The sequence below is a fragment of the Hibiscus syriacus genome, unplaced genomic scaffold (assembly GCF_006381635.1).
Source record: "Hibiscus syriacus cultivar Baekdansim isolate YM2019G1 unplaced genomic scaffold, ASM638163v2 tig00002655_pilon, whole genome shotgun sequence".
Classification (NCBI taxonomy): domain Eukaryota; kingdom Viridiplantae; phylum Streptophyta; class Magnoliopsida; order Malvales; family Malvaceae; genus Hibiscus; species Hibiscus syriacus.
The window spans coordinates 439,423-462,261 of NW_024061938.1; the positions used below are offsets into that span (position 1 = coordinate 439,423).

At 37.4% G+C, this 22,839-nt stretch overlaps 1 protein-coding gene across 2 annotated transcripts; it reads right to left on the reverse strand.

The window, feature by feature from the left end:
- Positions 1–3,883: 3,883 nt before the first annotated feature.
- On the reverse strand, positions 3,884–20,850 carry LOC120148363 (probable inactive ATP-dependent zinc metalloprotease FTSHI 5, chloroplastic). Of its 2 annotated transcripts, XM_039161514.1 has the most exons (19): positions 19,732–20,850; positions 18,693–19,164; positions 18,223–18,423; positions 17,839–18,132; positions 17,468–17,737; positions 17,166–17,255; positions 16,952–17,083; positions 16,110–16,283; positions 15,326–15,447; positions 14,661–14,862; positions 7,562–7,690; positions 7,024–7,206; positions 6,534–6,653; positions 5,744–5,929; positions 5,555–5,629; positions 5,121–5,180; positions 4,908–5,015; positions 4,355–4,435; positions 3,884–4,196 (listed from the first exon to the last, which is right to left on the reverse strand). In XM_039161514.1, exons 1-19 carry the CDS (start codon positions 20,700–20,702, stop codon positions 4,125–4,127), a joined length of 3,942 nt encoding a protein of 1,313 aa, XP_039017445.1. In that variant the 5' UTR covers positions 20,703–20,850; the 3' UTR covers positions 3,884–4,124. The 2 variants fall into 2 exon arrangements, 1 of the variants encoding a protein (XP_039017445.1); XR_005518364.1 differs by lacking the exons at positions 3,884–4,196; positions 4,355–4,435; positions 4,908–5,015; positions 5,121–5,180; positions 5,555–5,629 and having other exon boundaries at positions 5,782–5,929; positions 7,068–7,206.
- Positions 20,851–22,839: the final 1,989 nt, after the last annotated feature.

Here is a 22,839-nt window from a genome sequence, read left to right on the forward strand (position 1 = left end):
CGATTCCGGGACCTCGGCTTACTAGAACAATGCATTGTTGCTTTGGATCCATGATGCACAAGCAATCGGCAAAAGGCACTGGGAAAGCATTTATTCGGTCCAAAACACTTAACCCAAGAACAAAGTCGAAGTCGTCGAGAGGGATTACCTTGATGGCTTCCTTTCCGGACCAACCTCCGACGGTTAGCTCGATTCCCTTTGCGACCCCCACAATTGGAACTTCTTCGGCATTCACGGTTTTGATGGATCCCATTGCCTTCTCCACATGAAGGCCAAGTCTCTTGGCAATTTGTTCAGACATGAACAACTCTGAGGCACCGGTGTCCACCAGTGCGCTCATCTTTTGGCCTGCGACGGTGATGTCTACGTACATCAATCCCTTCTTCTTGCGACCCTTCTTGACCTCCATGGTGCTAAGGATGAAGCCAAGCTTGAGAGTCTCACTCTCCACCCCATCATTCTCCTTGATGGCAGTAACTTTCACAAGTTGAGGACAATCTCTTTTTATATAATTTCCTCCACAACTAAAGCATGATAGTTCACCCTTCTTTTCTCAAGGATTGAAGAGCTTTTTGGGTCGATCATTCGGCTTCCTATGATTTCCAGTTGGCTTGTGAAAGCTTCCTTTGGCCTTCTCTCCCCCACTATTACCTTTGGGTTTTGGCTTGGATTGGAGAGAGTCGGTCTTCTTTACTTCAAACGGGGCAATGGCCTCGGCTGCATCTAACGTCTTGGAGAGTTCGGTCACTCCCCTCCTCTGGATCTCCATGTTGGCCTAACGCTGTAGTCCATCCATGAATGCAAAGTACCCTTCTGACTCGCCCAAGTCCGGGATTTGCATCTTGATCTCAGTGAAGATTTTGACATACTCCAAGATGGAACGGATCATGCTTTAATTGCTTCAATTTTGCTCGAGCCTCGAGCACATCATTCTTAGGATATAAATGCTCATTGAGTTCTCCCACGAACTCCTCCTACGTCCCGATTGGTTTCGCACTCTCGGAACACCTACGACGCCACCATAACATAGCAACATCGGTAAGATAATTGGAAGCAACATTTACCTTGGTGGTATCATCCTCGATACCCATGCCACGAAAGAATTGCTCCATGCCCCATATGAAATTCTCCACATCTTGGGCAGTCCGACTCCGCTTGAACTCCTTCAGCTTAGGGACATCGATCCTGGGTCTTGGTACTTGCGCCTCCCCAGTCACTCCATCCAACACCGCAGCCTTGTAGACAAGCAGCTCACTCTTGAGCTCCTTTACCTCCCGCATTATTTCGACCCTCATGGCCAAATACATGCTCTCGAGGCCTCGGGCACGCTCATCCGCTGTCTCTGCCATATTGTTGACGAGTGTCTGAGTTTCTGCACGAAGTACATCCTCCACAGTCTTTAGATTCTCCAAGCGAGATTCAACCGAGTCTTGAGTCTCTTGGACTTCATTATATCGATCTTCCAACCTGCTGACCCTTTGTTCGAACGAGGCCACCATATCCTTCGAGTTTGCTCGTTTCTTTGGTATGGCAACACAAGTAACTTCGCTTATTGGGGCCTCATTTGGGTTTTGTTGTGCCATTATCACGAAACTAGCTCTGATACCACTTGTCACGCCCTTAGAATTTTGACGCCTCCGAACGTGCGGCCTTAGTCGCCTTCTTAGTGATTGCGGCTAAGTAAGCCTGAAAATATCCCAAGCAAGGATGCTTAGAATCTCGACGGAAGCTAGACAAGAGAACTAGCACAAGAATGAAGATAAGAAAGCTTTGAGAAAATAATGCTCTTATGATTTCTCAAAGTGAATTGAGTGAGTACAAATGAGGGGAGGCCTCTATTTATAGCTAAAACTCCTCTCAATGAACGGCTAAGATCTAATTACATTGACGGTCGAGATTGACTCATACCTACCAAAAACAATGGGCATTATATACATATTTAAATGCCACCTAAGTCTTTGTGGCTTCTAGAAGGTCTAAAACACCACTTGGGCTGCTCTTCATGAGCTAACCTCGGTTGTGGGCTCGTGGTCCGTGACAATAAGCATCGATTACTGCCAAGGAACATTCACTTGATATCATCATACTCAAGGGTCTAGCCTTAAATGGCACGAAAGAACTTCATGAGCCAATCCTCTCATACTCAACAAATTGTATTTTTGTTCAACTTGATAATTAAAAGGTATAATACACAAATGGTTCCTCAACTATAGGACATTGTTTTGTTAAGTTCTCCAATTATTAAAAGTTACAAAATGGTTATTTGATTATTCATATGTTCCAAATTTCTTTTTTCGCAAAAAAAATGATATCAGTCTAAGCTAAACGTTAATATGTTAATTGAGATATGATAGTCGTTTGAGACTTTGTGATCAAATTTTATCATATCACAATCAACAGGTTAGCATTCAGCTCAGACTGCCCTCAATTTTTTTAGCAAAAATAGACGAATTTGGAACATATGAATAGTCAAGTGACTATTTTGTAATTTTTAATAGTTGGGGAACTCAACAAAGCAATGCCCTATAATCAAGGAACTATTTCATATCTTTTAATGGTCGAAGAACTCAACAAAGCAACGTCCTAAGTTCGACAGACCATTTGTGTACTTTACCCAAAATTAAAATATGTGATTATAGTGATATTTGTAATTTTGAAACATAATCAGACATTATGACCAAGTGCATAAGGAATATAGGTATTATGTCATTTGCAAAGTGTTATTCCAGGTAACGTCATTCGTAATTGAGAAACGACATTTGATGGAAACCAAACTCATCTCCTTATATCATATAAAGATAATTTCCGTTTCAGGTGGATAGCTAATTGTGCATGTATTTTACTCTTCAGATGCTACTAAATCTCCCCCCATCATTCACGAGATATCAAGTCCAACAACATCCTTCTCGATTCAAATCTCCAGCCAAAAATCGCAGAATTTGGTCCGGCAAGGACGACGATTCATAATAATGAAACCATTTCAATGGTAGTCGGATCATATGGCTCCTGATATGTTTATGATTTTGTACACAAGGAATATGTTTTCTTTGACAAGAAACCATTAACCAATGTTTTTCGTTGAAACCTGTTTTATGACCGAATATGGGTACACTCTGAAGGTAGTCGACATCTATAGCTTTGGTGTAGTTCTGTTAGAGCTTTTATCTGGGAAACTGACATTAGATCCTTCTTTCCAAGAATCAGTTGATATAGTCGAGTGGACTCGAACAAAGTTAAGAAAAATAGTTAGATGAAGTACTAGATCCGACCATAGCCAACCACAACAAGCATGTCCAAGAAGAGATGCAACTTGTCCCAAGGATTACACCAAGGGACTGAAAATTTCAAATTCTCATATAATAGGTATCTTCTTTATATTTTTTATTGATAATTTGTTTTCACCGCTTAAAATAAAATCCAGGATTGCACTTCTTTGTACTGCAAAGTTCCACAAAGATAGACCATTAGAGACATCATTACAATGCTTGGTGAAGCAAAAGCGTATGCCAAAATGGAGGTCACAATTCTAGCAAAGAGGGTCCCATCTTTAGCAACTGACATGTTATAGGGCTTCTGTAAATTTTTTAATTTCAGGCTAATATTTGGCATTATCTTTCTTTATGTAAGATTTTCTTGAAAAGCAGGCTCAGTTGCAACCACGCAGGCAACGAAGAGATAAATGTTCATATAAAATCAGAAATCCTATTGAATAAAAGTATTTTAATCTTTTACAAAATGCATAATAAACTTAAACTAGATAATATTTGATTACTCTGCCTCTATAACATCAAAGAGATTGCATATATAATAGTACGTATATGTGAATGTACTACATTATATGCATAAGTAATCTAAAGTTGGAACATTTGAGCACAAAATATTCCTCAAGACATGTTTCGTTTTGATAAGAATGTTGGGGAAACAATTACCTGAATTATTACCGAGCTTTTAATCCAGAACAGTTAAAAAAACCGGTTGAGAAGAAAAAATATGGCACCTCTTCTCAATCCGAAGAACGTTACCCCTCCGTACAACTACTTTTGTTTCCTAAGCTCAAAAGATGAAAATCGTTTTCACTTCTCGCCTTTGAGGTATGAATGTCAGAGCCGGATGTTCTCTTTCTCCTACGCCGCAATATCGAGAAAAGTAGTAGCTCCTGATGCACTCCCTTCATCAAGAAAACTGCTAGACAATGGCTGGAAAATAATAACAGATAAAAACACTCAGTGCTTTAGTTAACTTTGAAGTGTAAATTTTCATAGTCCTCATCAATATGGACTCCGATTCCATCACAAATTCTAAAAACTTTGTACGACTAAAATTAGTCCTTAACAATTAAATGTTCACAGTATACCTCGTTATAGTCGACGTGCGATAAGAAAAAAGGCTCCTTATCTCGGAGACCCCCATTTTCATTTAATATTCTTTCCAAGTCCTGCAAAAAAAAGGACCAGTGAAGTTAACAGAACTTGTGATTCCCGAAAAATGTTCGGACCAAACAAATTCAATCACAATGGCAAGCCAAACTCTCTAAGATATTCTACACTTCCCCTAAAGAGGTAAAAAAAGCACCAAACATTAAATATTTAAACATGGTTTCACAATGCAAGTCTAACAGTCTTTTGTCAATGCAATACCAGGGACAACAGAAGACCACGTTTTACTCCCACAGTTTTTTATTATAACTAACTGACTATTCCAAGTTTTCCAACCATAAAATTGCAACATAAGTAGATGACAACTTCAATAAAGCCTCAAGTCAGTTACGAGTTACGACAACACTCGTAAAGTTCAAATTTCCTTGTATAAGTTTATAAAATGAAAGTGGAGGCCATAAAAGAGAAAAGCCAAGTTCTGAAGAATTGTATTACAATTTAATTTAAACGATTTAAACCTAATCGCTTTACCTTTCCAGTCAATATTTCAAACTCAAGCAACTCTTCCACAATCTTTTCAAGAACTCGATGATTTTTCTTAAGCATATCCCTTGCCTTCTCATATGCTAAATCGTAAATCTGCAGGAATTATAAGCATCTTTTTATAGAGATTCAATAAAAAAACATCATTGCAAAATATATATTAAATCAACCTCAATTATTAGTAGCCATCTCGTCATGTACCTTTTCAACTTTAGTAGCCATCTCGAACTCATGATTGTTTCCCATGCTCAAAGCCGTAACCTAATACCAATGAAGGAAAGTCCAGTATAAAAAATCCATTCGGGCCAAAAGAAGAATTACATATTACTAAAGCAACAGCATCAGTAATCCCTTTATCACATTGATAATAATAGAGTGCACACTTGCCTTCAAAAGAATAATAAATAATAAAGTGCATGCTTAAGTATTAAAAGGGCCAACATACAGTAAGAATTAACTATATGGAAAAAAAAATTGTAATGCTATCAGAAAGGAAAACAGCAAATGTCCAAGTGTACATACACGACCACCAGAGTAGTTGCAGCATATATCAATACAACACATCATTCCAGAATTTAAAAATGAACCATGAGCAATTGTTTCAGTATTTGGATCTATAAGGAAATATAGTGTACCGCATTAGTACTGTAGTAGACTGCAGGACTATCATCAGGACCCCATCCATACTGAATCACCATCCTTGTTGCTATCTGTTGCAATTTTCATGGAAGTAACTCAAATGAAAATTGTTTCGAATTCTCCTAAGCCTTGACAAGGTTATTATACTTGCACATATGAAACAGTAAGAACAGGATTATATCAACCTCCTGAGCCTGCTTTAGTTCTGATGCAGAAAGTAAATTTTCTTCTCCAAAAGGCAGAAGCTGTTGGGCTGCAATATGTGACCCAAAGCAGAATACAAGCTTCTTTTCAAGGTAAGACCTTGACTCTGCATTGCCATACATAGACCCTTCATTTCTTGCTTTGGTAATCTTTGTACATCCAATTCCCTGAAAGATGAAGAGAGTTAATTAGTTCTCCTATATTCATCCTTCCCCAAGAACAGGTTGAATACTGACATCTTTAGGCCAGTAAATTATGCAAGAATTATAGATTCACATATTGCACATGCAAAAGCACTGCAAATTGATAAATATAAAAGTTTAAATAAAAGGATGAGCTGACAGACAATATAAAATAACTAGCCATGGCTCATATGTGATTCAGTAATTCCTTATCCATCCTTATTGAACTGAATCATCTTCATGCATGCATTTCATGCCAATAATACACACATTGCAAGTTCAAAATTTAGATTAGGATGTATACTCAGAATGTAATGCTGCTATTGATATTGTAAAAATGATAGGTAAGAACTATATTTTACTTCGGCTACAGTTAAATTCAACAGACTAAAAATCAAGCAAAAACTAACAGAAGTACCAGCAACTTTAGTTTACTCCTAATAAATAAATAAAGCGGTAACAGCCCACCTGCAGTTTTAAATTAAGCATTGAAGCACAATGGTAGCACCATAGTCATAGACTCCTTAAAGATAATAGCACTTACAAAAATACTTCAGAAATGCAATCTGGAGAATTTAGAAATGCTAACCTCCCAGGAACAAGGCTCAAGCCATAGATTATCCACAACATCAAAATTTGGTAGAAGTAGTGCTATGAGAGCACGGCCAGCAGCCCAGACAGCATGTGGGAACTTAGTCTCTCTTGTCCACTACAAACAACCACACTGACATTAAAAAACTTTCATGAAATAAGTAGGTCAATAATTACTGTATTATTGTGAGTGCACGAGTACAAAAGATTAATACAAAGATTTATAACCTCAAACAGTCAAACTACCAAAGAATGCCATTCGCCTAACACATCCACTGACCATTCATGAGAAACAAGTACTCATTTACAGTCTTGTGATTTAATTCATTGCCAAATTTCATCCAGCAAGCCCTTTATTGGCATTCTATAAAATTTAAGAATCTGAGACTAGCACCAGAAATTATTTTTCAATAAAAAAGAATCTAACAGAAAATTATTAATAGCAATGGACTTTAATACTTAAAATGATAAGAAAGTTAGTTACTGACATCAAGGGGAGGATTTAGATATTCTATTCCATTGCTTATCTGACCATATGGCTCCATTAAATCAACCACATTCTGCAGATCATCTTTGGTCAAATTTAGTCCAAGGTGATTCACCAGCATTTGGCTAATTTGCTTGACAATTTTGGTTTTCCGCATCCATTTTGGGATTATGCTGCTGAAAGTCTGCAAAAGTAGTACAAATTAAACTTAAATAATTTGGTTAAAATTATTTAATATAAAAAACATGAATTTACCACCAATTAATATGGATTAGTTCAACGTGAAATTCAAAGGAGAGATTAGTACGAGTAAACTGAACAAAAAACACTTAAGCGACTCTTCAAATATCAGGAAGAAGGAAACAGGTCCATTAATGAGATTACATTGACCTGGTATGGTATTAACACCCATAACATAAGGTCCTCGTAAGGGATTGTAAGATAACAAAAAAGGGCAACAGAAGTATTATAGATGCTTATGTACTAAAACATTTCAACTTCCTAGTTACCACAAAATAACAATAGAAGTCATTTCTTACCGCAAACCAACTACAGTAGGTCATAAGTTCATCTGTGTCAAGAAACTTGCTTCTAAATGCACTACCTTCCAAGGCAACAGGAACAAGTTTAAGTTCTATAGGCCGCAAAAGGGCAGTCTTCTCAGCAACCTAAAGAAATAGAAGGATCATGATTTAAAAGCATACTAGCAGTGTCATAGTTTAAATTTAAAAAAAACATTAACAACAATAATAAAAGCAGGAAGCAAATATATGTAGACAGGCAAAATAGAGAGATTAGCAATGATGGTTAAAAGATTCATATAATAAAAGTGGTACATAAATAAGAATAGCAATTGCTCATTTGGGTGGCAAAGGTTGAGAAGAAGTATGATAATGATATAACAGCTTAAAGCCACGCATAAACTTTTTTTTTGATAGGAATGTAGGCCTCGTTAAAAACCCCCTTCATGATTAATGGAACACTAAGTGTTTCTCAATCAGCGGAAGGAGGAAAAGAGTGCCTTAGGATTCATTAAAAACCACAATATACATAATGTTTAACAACAACACATAAACACTCCCTGTACATAATCCAACCCAAAGACTACAAAAGCAAATCACAAATGTAAAACTAGCCAATACCAGCTTTGGCTAAACTATCAGCCTCAACATTGGCTGACCTAGCAACCCATCTAATAATACCATTCAACTCCCTTAACTTAGTAACAATATCTTTTACTAAATTAGAGTATACACCGGGACAGAGCTCAAAATTCTTGACCCACTCTACTGCAAGCTTACTGTCAATTCAATCAATAAACGTTCCTTCATCTGCTGATGAAACGGCTCAAAAAAAATTAGGCCCCTCTTAACTGCCAACAACTCAATCAGCGCCGGAGGACCTGGACCAGAAGGCTCTTGAAAAGAGCCCATCACCGAGCCATCCTCATCTCTAAGAATTCCCCCAACACCACTCTTCCTCCAATCACCATTCACTGCTGCATCCACATTAAGTTTAATAAAACCCTTTGGAGGAGGAGACCAAGACACAATTTCAATGATCGAACACCTTGACTTAGAGCAATAATCCCCAATAGTAGGATCAGAGATGAGAGAGTCTTTTAGAATAGAGACATCCTTGGTATTCGTTATGAACCAGGTCGCCAGCCTACATCTTGCCATAAAAAACAGATCGATCTGATCGAGCCTACCCCCATCAAACACAATGTCATTCCTATATTTCCATATAGTCCATAGCACCACACCTGGAATATATGACCAAATTCTAGAATTAGGAACCAAATGCTCCCAAGCTATCAGAAAACTTTGAGCATTGGCCTGCAAAACCGAACTAACACCCCACAATTTCAAAAATTTCATCCACAATGCCCATGCCACAAGGCAAGTAAAAAATAAATGCAAAGAGGATTCAACCTCTTTTTTACAAAGGGGACATGACACATCTATAACAGCTGAAACTCCTCTCCTTTGTAGTTCCTGTTTTACTGGCAGTCTATGATGCACAACCTGCCACAAAAAGACCTCCACTCTGGGAGGCACCAAACCCCTCCAAATGAATTTCATCCAAAAAGAATCAGCTGACAAAACAGGACTGCAAGCTTTAACACTGGTCTTAACAGAATAGATCCCATCCCCGTTTCCTCTCCAAACCCACCCATCAGACAGATCCTTGGACAGAGGTATATTGTGAATTAAGGTCATCCCGATCGCAGAATTGAACCAGTTCCCAGTCACTCAAACTCCTTCTCAATTGAACATGCCAACACCAAACTGAGGACTTGAACTCACCAAACTCTTTTAACTTCCCATTTTTATTTACAGACAGAACAAATAATCTGGGGAAGACCTCTTTAAGAGGGGAAACAGTCGCCCAATTATCAGACCAGAAACTAATTTTGTCCCCACTGCCTACTCGAACATCTAATACACTTCGAAATTTAGCTCCGAACTGGTCATCTTTGAAATGATTATTGACTATCGATTTCCAAATCCAAGAAGAAAAAGCAGGTAGTTTTTCCTTGAACATCAACAAACTAGGGTCCAGATTATACTTACTACAAATAACCTTTTTCCACACTGACCCTCTATCATTCGCAAACCTCCAAGACCACTTTCCTAGGAGTGCTCTATTCATGTAATTAAGATCTAGAACTCCTAGACCACCCGCACTTTTTGCAGAGCATACTGTCGACCAGTTTATCCAATGGATTTTTTTAACCTCTGCCCCTCCTCCCCATAGAAAACTGGCCATAATGGAGTTTAGCTTAACAATCACGGAAGAGGGTATTTTAAACAGGGACATGAAATAGGTGGGTAATGAGCATAAAACAGCCTTTAATAACACTAATCTTCCTGCCACAGACAGAGTCCTCGCCTTCCAGCTGGCTAGCTTCTTGTTAAATTTCTGCACTATCGGATCCCACAACGCTATAGAATTTCTCTTAGCACCAAGCGGTAATCCCAAATATTCCGAAGGAAAATGTCCCACTACACAACCAATAGTATTAGCCCACTGCAACACCTCTTCCTCACTGATATTAATCCCAAATAATCTACACTTAGTGAGGTTTAATTGCAGTCCTGAAATGACTTCAAAGACCCGTAAGACCCTCTTGACATTTAGAATCTGTGTCTTCGAAGCCATACAGAAGATAATGAGATCATCTGCGAATTGCAAATGTGACAAATTAAGAGCTGTATCATCCTTGCCAACAATCAAACCACTGAACAGGCCCGAAGATACTGCTTTCCTAATCAGTAGATTAAGTAACTCACCAATGAAATTAAACAACAATGGTGACAAGGAGCACCCTTGTCTAAGACCTCTAGCCATAGGAAATTCATCCGTAGGAACCCCATTAACTAGCACTGAAACCGAGGCAGTTGACACACATTTCCGAATCCAGCCACACCATTTTAATCCGAATCCCATTCTAACCATAACTTTAAATAAAATATCCCAATCTACCGTATCGTAGGCCTTCTTGAAATCCACCTTCAACACACAACCCTTCAATCCTTTCTTCCTCCACAAATCAATACCTTCATTAGCGATGAAAGAACAATCCAAGATTTGTCTACCCTGAGTGAAGGCAAATTGTGAATCACTAACAACATCATCCATGCAACACCTCAACCTTCTCGAAAGGCACTTGGAAAGAATCTTGTACATCCCACCTACTAGGCTAATTGGTCTGAAATCATCTAAACCCCCAATATTAGAGCCCTTTGGAATTAGAGTTATGAACGAATGATTAATGTCATGCTCCCAATCCTTTCCCAAGTAAAAGTTATTGAAAAAATTCATAATATCACCTTTCAATGAAGACCAAAATTTTTTGAAAAAACCCATACTCAGCCCATCCGGACCCGGAGCTTTGTTACTATCACACGAATTCAAGGCTTCCAAAATTTCGCCTTCCGTAAACTCCTTTTCTAGCATAAGACTCTGCTCCATTGAAATTCTTGAGAAATTTAACTTAATATCCTCCACTTCCAAGGTAGTGCGGCTATTGAAAGCTTTGAAAAAATGCTCTTTGACAGCAGACTTTAACCGGACCGGGTCCCTGATAATAACCCCATCTACACAAATAGCATTTAGAGCGTTCCTCCGCCTCCTAATGGAAGCACAAGTGTGAAAAAATTTAGAATTCCGATCACCATCTTTAACCCACTTCTCTCTTGAATTTTGAAACCAGATTTGCTCCTCAATTCTGTAAAGTCTCCAAAGCTCATCCCTCAGTAACTTCAGCTCTGATGAACTATCAATAACTCCTGAAATTCGATTCTTCTGAAGAGAGTTCTCTAGGTGATGGATCTTGTCTTCAATAGCAGAAATCTGTTTACTAGGAAATTGATTCCTATTTCCAGACCAAGTCTTTATAGCAAACTTAGTGTCTCTAAGAATGCTCAGAATTCCTGCTTTTTTTCTGACCCTCTTGAACTCATTAATAGACTCTGCAACTTTCTCTTGGAAGCCGTCCTCAGTCATCAAATAACTAAACAGCCTAAACGGCCTCTTGCCCCAATTGTCTTCCCCACTCTCCAAAATAATAGCATTATGATCAGAAATGGACTTTGTCAACAGCGATTGGGTAATATCAGAAAACTTAGAAAGGAAGCTGACATTAACCAGAAACCTATCCAGCCTAATAACAGTGGGGCAATCCCGATTACTGCTCCATGTATAATTCCCCCCTATTAAAGGTAAGTCGATCATCCCCGTTTGCTGAATGAACAGAGTGAAAATATCCATTGAATTTCTATTTTGAGACCTGCCATCCTTCTCCTCCTCTGTTAAGTAAGCATTGAAATCCCCTCCCACATATAAAGGCAAACTGTACCCATTTAAAAACTGTCCCAATTATTCAAAGAAACTGGCCTTCTCTTCTTCCACAGACGAGCCATAAACATTAATGAACCCACACCTAAATTGATTGAATTTGAACTTCCCAAAAACAACAATAAACCTCCTATGGATAAACTGGTCTTCTAACTCAAAACAACTATCATCCCAACAACTAAATAAGCCTCCTGAAGAACCAACTGCTGGAGACACAACGAACCCCTGCAACTTATTCAACCCACTTCTTCTTAAAAATGAGCTTGGTAAAATCTCAAGTTTTGTCTCTTGGAGAAAAAGAAACATTGGTTTTTTCTCCGAGGATAACTTCTGAACAGCTCTCTGTTTTTCCTTTTTGCCCAGCCCCCTAACATTCCAGGACAAGATAATGAGTTTTGTCATCATATTCAATTATAAAAAATACCAAAGCAATCCCAGAATCCATCTTAGGACTTAGCTAGCCTGACTCAAACCTTTCTCCAAATCCATAATTTTTTGTAGAAAAGCATTCTTCCCTTCCTTGAAAGAAATGCCCAGCATCCTGCTTATCTCCCAAGTAGCAATCGCTTCCTCCAACAGCCCTGAGAATGTTTATGTGGATACTGTAGTCACACTAGCATGGTCTAGAGCATCCCTAGTGAGGGATCTTTTCATTCTCCTGTAAGAGCGCTTGCCTCTTTGATCAACACAAACCCCTTCAGCCAACCCAGCCGCCTCTGGACTTTTAGAATGAAAACCACTTGAGATAGGAAACCTACCCAACCTTAAACTAGAAACCCTTCCTGGCTCATCCAACCAAATTTTTCTTTCTCTGGACCTGCTATAAAATCTCTTATGACTCTTAATTAGCTTTCTCCCAACCGGGGCACTCTTCCAAGAAATATGACTAGCAGAACGAGTTGGCGAACCAGCTCTAAAACATGACAACTTTAAGCCTTCAGCAAACCCCACTTCACCATCCATACCTGTTGTATCCTTAAAACCGGCCTCAGACCATAAGCCTTGACTGCCTCTGTCTTTGTCTCCATCCCCAGAGCTGTTAGAAACATTATGAATTTGCTTTTGATTAGCATTTCCGGGCCCAATGAATTTGACTGCTGGCCCAGCCGAAACTAGTCTCAAGATAGGAGAAAAAGGCTCACTGCTCCTGTCTGAAAGGGCTTGCAAACTATCTTTATAATCCCCCTTATTTCTTAAACCCAGCCCAGCATAATCTCCCTTTTTACTACTCCCCAAATTGTGACCTTCTGACACAACTTCATTAATGTCTTTCCCTGCCAAGCTTCTTTTTGAAAACTGATTTTCTTCACCTGCTGCACCAACCCCGACAGGAAATCCCTGATCAATCCATAAGTCCACTTTCTGCCGATCTTCCACATCAAGCTGACCTGGACCTGCCATGTCTGACGAACGTATACTATCGTCTTCCTCCTCTGACGACTCTACGACTGTGACTCTATCGTCGGAAAATTTATCCGGCGAGATGCCATGAAAGAAGTTTGAAACCTGGGAAGTAGATCCCAACTTAGAAGTCACCTTATATGATCTTCCGTAGGAACCTAGAGTAAACACTTTCGGGACGTCAAAGGGACTTTCCACCCTAAGCAAAATTCTCACCATCGAGAGATCTTCCCTTGTTAGAGTCGAATTCTGGATGACCTCCACTGAACCCCACCTTCCAGCTAACTTCTGTAAGAAATTCTCTTGCCAACATAACAGAGGGACACCGAACAGCTCCACCAAACAATAAGCCATAGGCACTCCACCTTCATTCAACAGCGGTGCCAACCGATCGAACCAGAACCATAACTCCTTACTCTTATTTGACCACACATCCTTCATCAATTCCTCTGATTTGAACGTTATAACACAAGAGTTCCAAACATATCCCCAGCTCGCAATTTGAACTTCAAAACCATCACTAGCCAAACCTTTTTGAACCAACTCCAACTCAAAGGAATGTTTCACAATACCCGTTAGAGATCTTTTCACCCAACTTGAATTTTCAGTAGGAATATGCATTTCCCAAATATTCTTCTTCTTCTTCATCCCTCTTCCCCTGTCTAGTCTTTCGTAACTTTTTCCTATATGCTCCGACTCAGTCTTTTGCGAACTGCACGACACCAAGACATCTTTGTATGATCTATCATCTCTTAATCTGCTCAGAATCACAGCCTTCGAACTTGGATTAGCTTTATCAAATATAACCTTTTCCTGGACACCAACTGAAAGACGAGAAGAACCAGCAACCCTTGGTCGAACACTCTGGTACTTTGCAACTCCAACGTAAATTTTCCTCCCATCTATCCACAACCCGTTAATATTTTCAACTGCATTCCTCATCTCTGTTTCATTACCAAACTGAACGAAGGCAAAAGTGAAAGATTTATACTTTGGCCTGTTCACCACATTTGGTATGAAAATTCTCACCACCTGACCCTGATCGATAAATATGTTTCTTAGCTCACTCCTAGTGACTCTCTTACTCAGGTTGTCAACGAATACAGTCCAACTCCCGCCGGAGGAAGACTGGCCTATTCCTTTTTCTCTCTCTTCTTTCCTGACACTCTCTCTCATATTTCTCTCTTTTTTGCTTAGATTTTAAGTGAACTTTCTGTTATTTTGTTAGAAATGCCGTTTTGTTTTAGGGGATATTAGAAATGAAGAAAAAGGTGTTAGGGTTTATAACGTTTATAGATGAATATGGTTTGGATGCTAGTTTTTTCCCACGCATAAACTTGAAAATGGAACTTCAAAAGAAAGGTCAGAAACTACCTTTTTCCAGTCTACCATATCAATAAACTCCTCATCCATGGTTTCTTTTGCAGCAATCTGTAGTATCCCCTCCCTTTCTGCTTGAGTTGGCCTTTGAAGATGAAATACTCTGTCCATACGACCAGGCCGTTGTAAAGCCTCATCAATTTGCTTGATATTTCTAGTAGTAGCCATCAAAACAACCCCATCCTGTTTCTCAAACCTGCAAAAGGTTCACAGCGTGTTAGAAAAATAAAAAGACCTTACCACTTTTGTTAATAAGACTTTACTTGGTATTGAAATTACATAAACACAACCATTACAGGAGAAAAAAAGGATGAAAGATCACAAAAACAGGCAGCTCGGCAACACTGTTTGAAGGCTTCCAACAGAGGTAGGAAACCAGGCCTTCCGCCTTCCGTAAGAAAAAAAATTGTATCTCATTGCCCAATCTTTATAGAAAAACTCCATAAATTACATTCAAGGATAGATTCCTTCCACCAGCAGATACACAGGCAGAAGTAACTTAGAACCAAAATGATCAAATTATTAAAGCATTGTTTGGCTACTAGAATACCCAATCAGTTATCATGTGCAAGTCATTTATCTCATAAGCGCTTGACTAATGCATAAATAGGAATTTAGTGCCTGTGAACCATATAAACAAAAGGGAAACAGTATATTACCCATCAAGTTCCACCAGAAGTTGATTGATGAAGGCCTCATGGTCCTGCTTTTTTGTGTGGATAAATTTTCCACGAACACCAGCAAAGAGATCAAAATCCTCCACAAATATAATTACAGGTGCCTAGAAAAGGGGATTAAACAGGTCAGCAAAGATTTGACAATATAAGGTTAAAATGTGTATACAGTCCTCCCAAGGACAGCAAATTCAATATACCATACAAACACAACTGAAAAGAAATTATTCAAGAACCAAAACTAGAATAGTTATAAAAACTACAACTGTTACAGGTTTTCAATTCAAAAGAACGTTTTCAATTCAAAAGAACGTTTACATCTTTAAAGTATAAACAGAAAAGGTACAGAACTAGAAAGCTGAAAATACAATGAAAAACAAATTGCAAAAACAAAATCACATGTTGTCGGAAATATAGTTAAATGGTTTGGTCAACTAGCACAGGTCCAAGGATAAACAAGGACAAACACATTAAAAAAATTGCACGACAGTAAGAACAATTTAGATCATACAAGCATGATTATGAAAAGTAAGTTGAACATAGTGAAACATTGCCATTAGAAAATTGAACCAAGTTTAGAGGGAAAATGGAGGTAGATCCAAGGGAGATTGGAAATAAATGAACAACCAAAACATCACCATCATTCCACTTCTATAACTTACTAGTCCAGTAGAGACCTAGAATTAGAACCACTTGCCAATAAAATTTATTTAATTTCTAGCAAATCAGAAAAAACTGAAAATCAACATTAAGGCTCATAGAGGACTACCAAATCCCTTGCTGTCTGAAAAAGTTCCCTAACATTTGATGCACTTTGGCCAACCCACAGCCCAGCCTCCAACTGTTGGGCTTCAACATTGACAACTGGAACCCTTGCCTCAGCAGCTATGGCTAGTGCAAGAGACGTTTTCCCTGTTCCTCTCTCTCCAACAATAAGAACTCCCTGCATTATAACAACAGATTACCTTGACCTTGTCCATACTGAATATACAAGCTCATGTTAACAAGTTAAATGCAACTTATTTATGGTTGAATTCAAACTGTTTCAACTCACATTATCAGCCTCAGAAAAATATAAAATAGACAGATATTATATTCATGACATTGATCGCACAATATTCTTTCCAACTGATTGATGCTCTTCCATAAAATGTGACGCACTGCAAAACCCACCCAAGTATAAACAGCTCCTTTAATGACTGTGATTACCACTGCAGCGGAAGGCCCCAATAACAAATTTAGAACATGAGAACAAAAAAGGAATTTCACCCTGTTTAATGGTTGTAAGAACCTCATAACAAAAAGAACCCGGAAAGCAAAAGAGTGACCTGCAACATATCCTTCTCCCCTTCTCAGCAGAGAGGAGATGGCAACATGTCTGTAACTAGCCTAAAGGAGCAAGACCACCATTCTCATTCCAATATTTATTGCTCCTCTCTTATTTGCTCTCCCAATGTTAAAACCATCATTCTTTTTATAAACCATAGTTTCATTCTAAGCTTCAACATGAGTCAAAAAAAAGGAAACAAGAAAGTCCAACTCCAAAATGATACATAAAAAGAAAGGTAATAAAAATACAGCAGGATATGTGTCATTTTAGGAATAACATACCCTAGGTGCACGGGCACCCATTTCTTCGAATGCATCAGGGTTCTGGAGAAATGCAACTACTTCATTGATTTCCTCTCTCATAGACTCAATGCTAGCAAAGTCCTTCAAGGGAATTGGAGGATTTTTCACTCTCTGCAAGCCAAAACAAACTTTAAAATAATCTCATAGAAAACTTCAATCATTGAATATGTAAACTTTTGTGTCAGAATTGAACCTTCATTCCATCAAAAGCAGTTCTTATGGGATCAATGCCTGCCTTCTTCTTACTTTTGATCTTCCTCAGCCTATAACTGAAATAGCCTTTCTGCAAGGTAACATATAAACAATCTTAAAACTAGTAAGCTGCACCTAAAAACTCCAGTGTAGAGAAGATATATGCCTAAACTAAGCCACAACAAAGCCTCCACCAAAACACCATTGCATGAACTTGCACCCTCAAGAAAACTGTAGGTATAACAATAAAAAATTGGAATACAGTTAAAAGGCAACATTAAAAAAAAGGAAAGTAAATAATACCACTCTCCGCAGTTTTCTCATGTTTGGATCTCTACGTATGGGTCCATAACCAAGAACTCTTGGAACTTTTCTTCTAAGGAAACGGAATGCATGATACAAAATAAACCCATAGATAGTGGTTCTAATGAGAAACCAAAGAAACCAATTAAAGTCATCTGTCTTTCTGGACTTGAAATTCATTTCTGCTTCAGACTGCCATTTCAAATACCACGTGGAGGCAACAGATTGACCTATTTCTTCTGGCCATGCCATCCCCAACTGCAACCTAACCTATAACCATGGCAATGCAGAATTTTTAGAAAAATATAAGCAATGAAAGAAATTAGAAACTATTTTCTGAAACTCCATGGAGGCACTAACAGAATTCATACCGGGTAAGGAATGATAGATTCAATGAGTGGAAATACAATAACCATCATTATATCGTCATTTATATTTCTAATTTTCTCATAAACCCAATCTTTTCCATGTGATACAAATTTTGTCTTCCATAACCCAGTTAAGCATTGATGAACCAGCCTTGTTGTCAAGAGAAACTGTTGACGAAAATCCAACTCCGAGAAAGGGATATACATCAATTGAACAGCAGTTGGGATGCCGCAAGCAAGCATTTTCAGGTATAACCCATCAAATCCTCCAAAGTTCTCATATAGCATGTCAAATTCCTGGTGTCAAAAGAGAAGGGAAAAGGAAAACATTAAGCATAACAATAATGGCTCAGTGAATCATTAGAAAGGTTTTTGTGCTCATATAACCTTGATGTCAACAAAATATTCCTTATCATCCCCTTTTAGTGCAATATACATCACAGCCCAGTCATGCCTGATTCGAGCATACTCTACTAACTTCTTAGAAACTGCATAAGGAACAGCCATTGGATCCATTTCCCACCTACTTCTCTCTTCATTGTACCAAGTCTTTGCAACCACTCTATCTCGATCCAAGAGAATTCGTTCCTGCCATAAAAGAATTATATATAAGGAACAACATGGCATACTCAAAATAGCCTCATAATAGGTCTTTTCTTCAATATGTGGAAAATAAGTGTTATGATATGTGACGATTAAATATACACCTTCAGATCAATGACCTTCAAGATCTTAAGGATAAAATAATTGAACTTTTGTAACAGTAACATTGCATTCTCCCCATTTTACTTTCTAAAATGAGTGTAAAGTTAAAAAATATCTCCATAAAACGAACTTCCTGTCAAGGGAAATGCTACCTGTCTTTGAGCTACATATTGTTTGCCAAAATCAGAATCTTCCAACAGGCATCTTTTCAGGTCCGCTTTAGCTTCTTCACGCCACTTCTTCCAGCCATGGTGCAAATGTAGACTAACAGCTTTAGGAACAACAACTTCCTTATCTCCAAACATCCACTTCAATTCAACTTCTGGAAATCCTTTCACAACTTCATTCTCAGGCGTTTTTACAACAAAACGCTTTTCACTGCCAAATTTTCTCATCCTTCTTCTTACACGAGATTCCACATTCTTCTGCATCTGCCTAGAATCTTTAAGACATTGTTTTATGCGTAAAGCAAAATCCATAGAATCTTGATTAAAGAATGCCCCAAGATCTTCAGCATCCACAACACTAGGCAAAATCATCTGTTCAAAGAGCTTTCTTTGTGCCATTTTAAGTTCATCTCGAATTTCAGACCTTGAAAGATTGGTAATAGGACTTTTTGGCAGACTGCAACCACAAACCCCAATACTTTAAGTAAGGAGATGAGTTATCTAACAAAAACATTTTCAAATTGAAATTAGATTTCAAAAGGGAGAACATAGACTCGTCTACTCATGTAAATTATACAATAATTTAGAAAGACTAAAATGGTCCATATATCAAAATCACCATCAGGGCAGAGTATGCCAAAACTGTTGGAAGCTAAAATTAGAAATCATCCGCATCATCAAAGTAAAAAATGTTGGCAAGTATCGATATAATATCTCAGATATTACATATTTAAGGGGAAATTGCTATTTTCTCTTTGTAAGATAAAGAAAATAAACTTTTAGATAAACAAATAATTGCATTTAGAATAGGAAATGAGATAACTTGAAGAATGAAGGAGAACAAAAGAAACAAGATAGAGTGATCAACCATGAGAGCAGTATCATGATAGCGCATGCCATAATACAGATTACAGGACACACTAAAAATTCTATAATGTTACTCGAGCAAAATCAATTCAGATCGAACTCCAATAGATCAAGAACAACATACACAAGTATATAATAAAATATAGCAAAGTTTTACCTCTCGAATAGCTCCTTCCTCCTCATTTGGTTATTAAACCGTTGCACCAACTCCTCACACTCTCTCTCAATAAAACAAAGCTCCCTCACACCAATACTCAGTGCCGCAGTTTCTCTCCTCAAAATATCATCCTCAATCTCCTCGATTCTCTCCCATATCCCATTATATTCCTCCTCCATTTTCTCTATCCCCTCTTCCGACTTTTCCACTGTATCTGGTCCTTTCTCTTTCACCTTCCTTCCTCTCCCACCCTTCCCCTTCCTTTTCCCCTTCTCCTTCTCCTTCTCCTTCTCACTTTCCACTTTCAGAACTTCATCCACTATCTTATCAGCTCTTTTCTCTAACTCCATTTTCTCCCTCCTCAACTCCCTTAATTCCCCATACAACCCTCTCATTATCTCCCCTTGCAACTCCTCTTTCTTCAGTTTCACAGCTTTCAACAATTCTCCAACATCCTTAACATCACCATTTCCATTTCTAACCTCCTCTATTCTCCTCAACAACCCCGAAACCACCTCTAACAACCTCTTTGTATAATCCGAAAACCGGTGTTCATATTTACTCGAAGTCTCTTCCTTTTCTTCCTTTTTCCCCCTCACACTCAGTTTTTCTACCACTGCAGCCATCGCTACACCTTTAAACTCCCCATTTGGACTGAAATTTGACAACCCAATTGCAAAACAAAGCAAAGTAAAAGACAAAGTCTTAACTAAATATTGAAATGAAGAAAACCCAGATGAGGCTTTGACTTCTTTTTCCAAATCTCTCCCTCTGGGTACCATCAAGTTTTGGTTTTTTACAGGTTTGGAGCTTCTGGGGCTTCCTTGGAAGGCAAAAGCTTTAAAATTGAGCTTAATGGAGAGGGTTTTGGCGGGCTTCTTAATAAACTTATGGGTTCTGAAAAGGTACCTGGTTCTGAAATTTGGAGGGGAGAGTTGAGAGAGGCATGGTGAAGTGAAGATGGAGTCCATTGAAAGAGTGAAGATTGGCAAAGCTAAAGGGAGCCTGTTATTGATAAAATAGTGGAAATTTGGTGGCCATTTTGAAATGTTTGAGGATAATTTTGGAAAGGAAAAAAATTGGTAGCCTGCAACAACGGAGAAGAAGAGAGTTTCAGAGACGGGAGGTTTATGTAGGGATTAGAAGATGGAGATGTAAGTTTGGATTGAATCGGGTTCACATTTAATCATTAGAATAAACTACGAATTTAGAACATAAACTATTATTTTAGTCTATTTTAGTACATAAATTTTCAAAATTTTTAAAATAATACCTAAAGTTTACTTTTTATTTCATTTTAATATCATTCGTTAAAAATTTAATGTGTTTAGTACCTAAATTATCATTTTTTATCCGTTTTAGTACTTAAATTTTTTTTTCAAAACTTAAGTATGATTTAGGTATTAAATGTGTTTTGGTACCTAGACTTTCATTTTTTTCAAAACTTAATGACATGTACTAAAATGAAACAATAACTAAACTTTAGGTATGGTTTTGAAAAAAATTGAAAGTTTAAACACTAAAACGAATCAAAACTGATAATTTAGGTATTAAATGTGTAGCTTACCCTTTTGTTTATTACGTTTACGAAGGGTCAAAATATAATTTTAGTCCCTTTTTATATTTATATTTAATATTTAATAGGGTTACGTTAGGCACATACTTTGAGCAAAAAATTCTTTACGCACGATATAGTTTGAACATTTATGTTTGCATTAAGCCATTTATTTTTAATTTATTAATGTTCAGTGCATGTTCGTTTAAATTGTTAATATTGTCTTCTTGTTTGTCTGTTTGTTTTTTTTTTAATGTATTCGTGTTTAGTTCGTTTAGCATTTGTAAACAATTTCATTTATATGATTCGAGTCTCCTAAATAACCAACATTCTCTTTTTACTCTTTTATTTGCCGGTCAAAGAAAAATTGTGAAATTATGTCACTAGTCCTTGAGCTTCTTATGTAAAATCTTATGTCACTAGTCCCCTAAAAAAAACAATTGTCTCAAAACCAACTAATTACATTATCATAACCATAAATACAATGTATATAACATAGTTCAAGTTTATAAAATATGAAACTCCAAATAATACAAATCAAGTAACAAAGTACATGTTTTACAAAATAGATTTACAATTGAAACACAACATAAAGAATATGAAATGCATGTCCTCTACATAAATCAAAGAAGTGCTATGATGCGAAAATCTGTCTAAATGATAATGCTCTTCGAACTGTTTATAGATACTTGCGATTGAATGCTAAGTTACAAGCTCAATGCCACACAAATAACTCAACTATACTATATGTATTCATAACACAAGCATCTGTACAGGTAAAGTTATGGAGGCATTACTATCAATGTCATGCATATTCACTGTCACAATAATACAACAACATCAAGGATGATGAGGTACGAGTGACATTTGCATAAAACACTCATTCATAAGTAGATATCGTGATTTAGTTTGGAGTCACATGTGTATCACATAACTCACACTCCTCTAACTCACTAACATAGGTACTTTGGGTAAGATTTGTGTCACATTTGCATAGGGAATATACATCTAGTGACCCCCAAGTGACCAGTACCCCTAGAGTATTTTGTTCATCATTTTTCATTTTAAGCTGAAAATACTCCTATTTTAGAACATTAATCATTTTTAATAGACATTTTTCATCCACAAATGGATCTTTTGTCCCAAAATAAAATATTATGGGCCAAAGTGCTAAAAAAATAATATGGACAAAAGTGAGTATTTAGTCAAATGTTAGGAGCATTTTTTGACATTATGTCTAACCTGAATTATGAATAATTTAAATTTTTTTTTGTGGTGGATGTAATTACTTTGCTCTGGCAGTTATGAAAAATTTATAATGCGTTTAATGAATTCGTAGATAAATTTTTATATAGTGAAACTTATTCCTGAAGGATTTAAAATGTCACAAACTATATTATTTAAGGATATAAAGATTAATACACTCGTCAATGTGTTTTCATAAAGACATATGAATCAAAATATGTTGTAATTATTATTTATATATCCATAATTTAAAGATTGTAAAAACTCATCTTTAAATTAGAACTTTTGAAGAGTTTCCAAAGCATCCT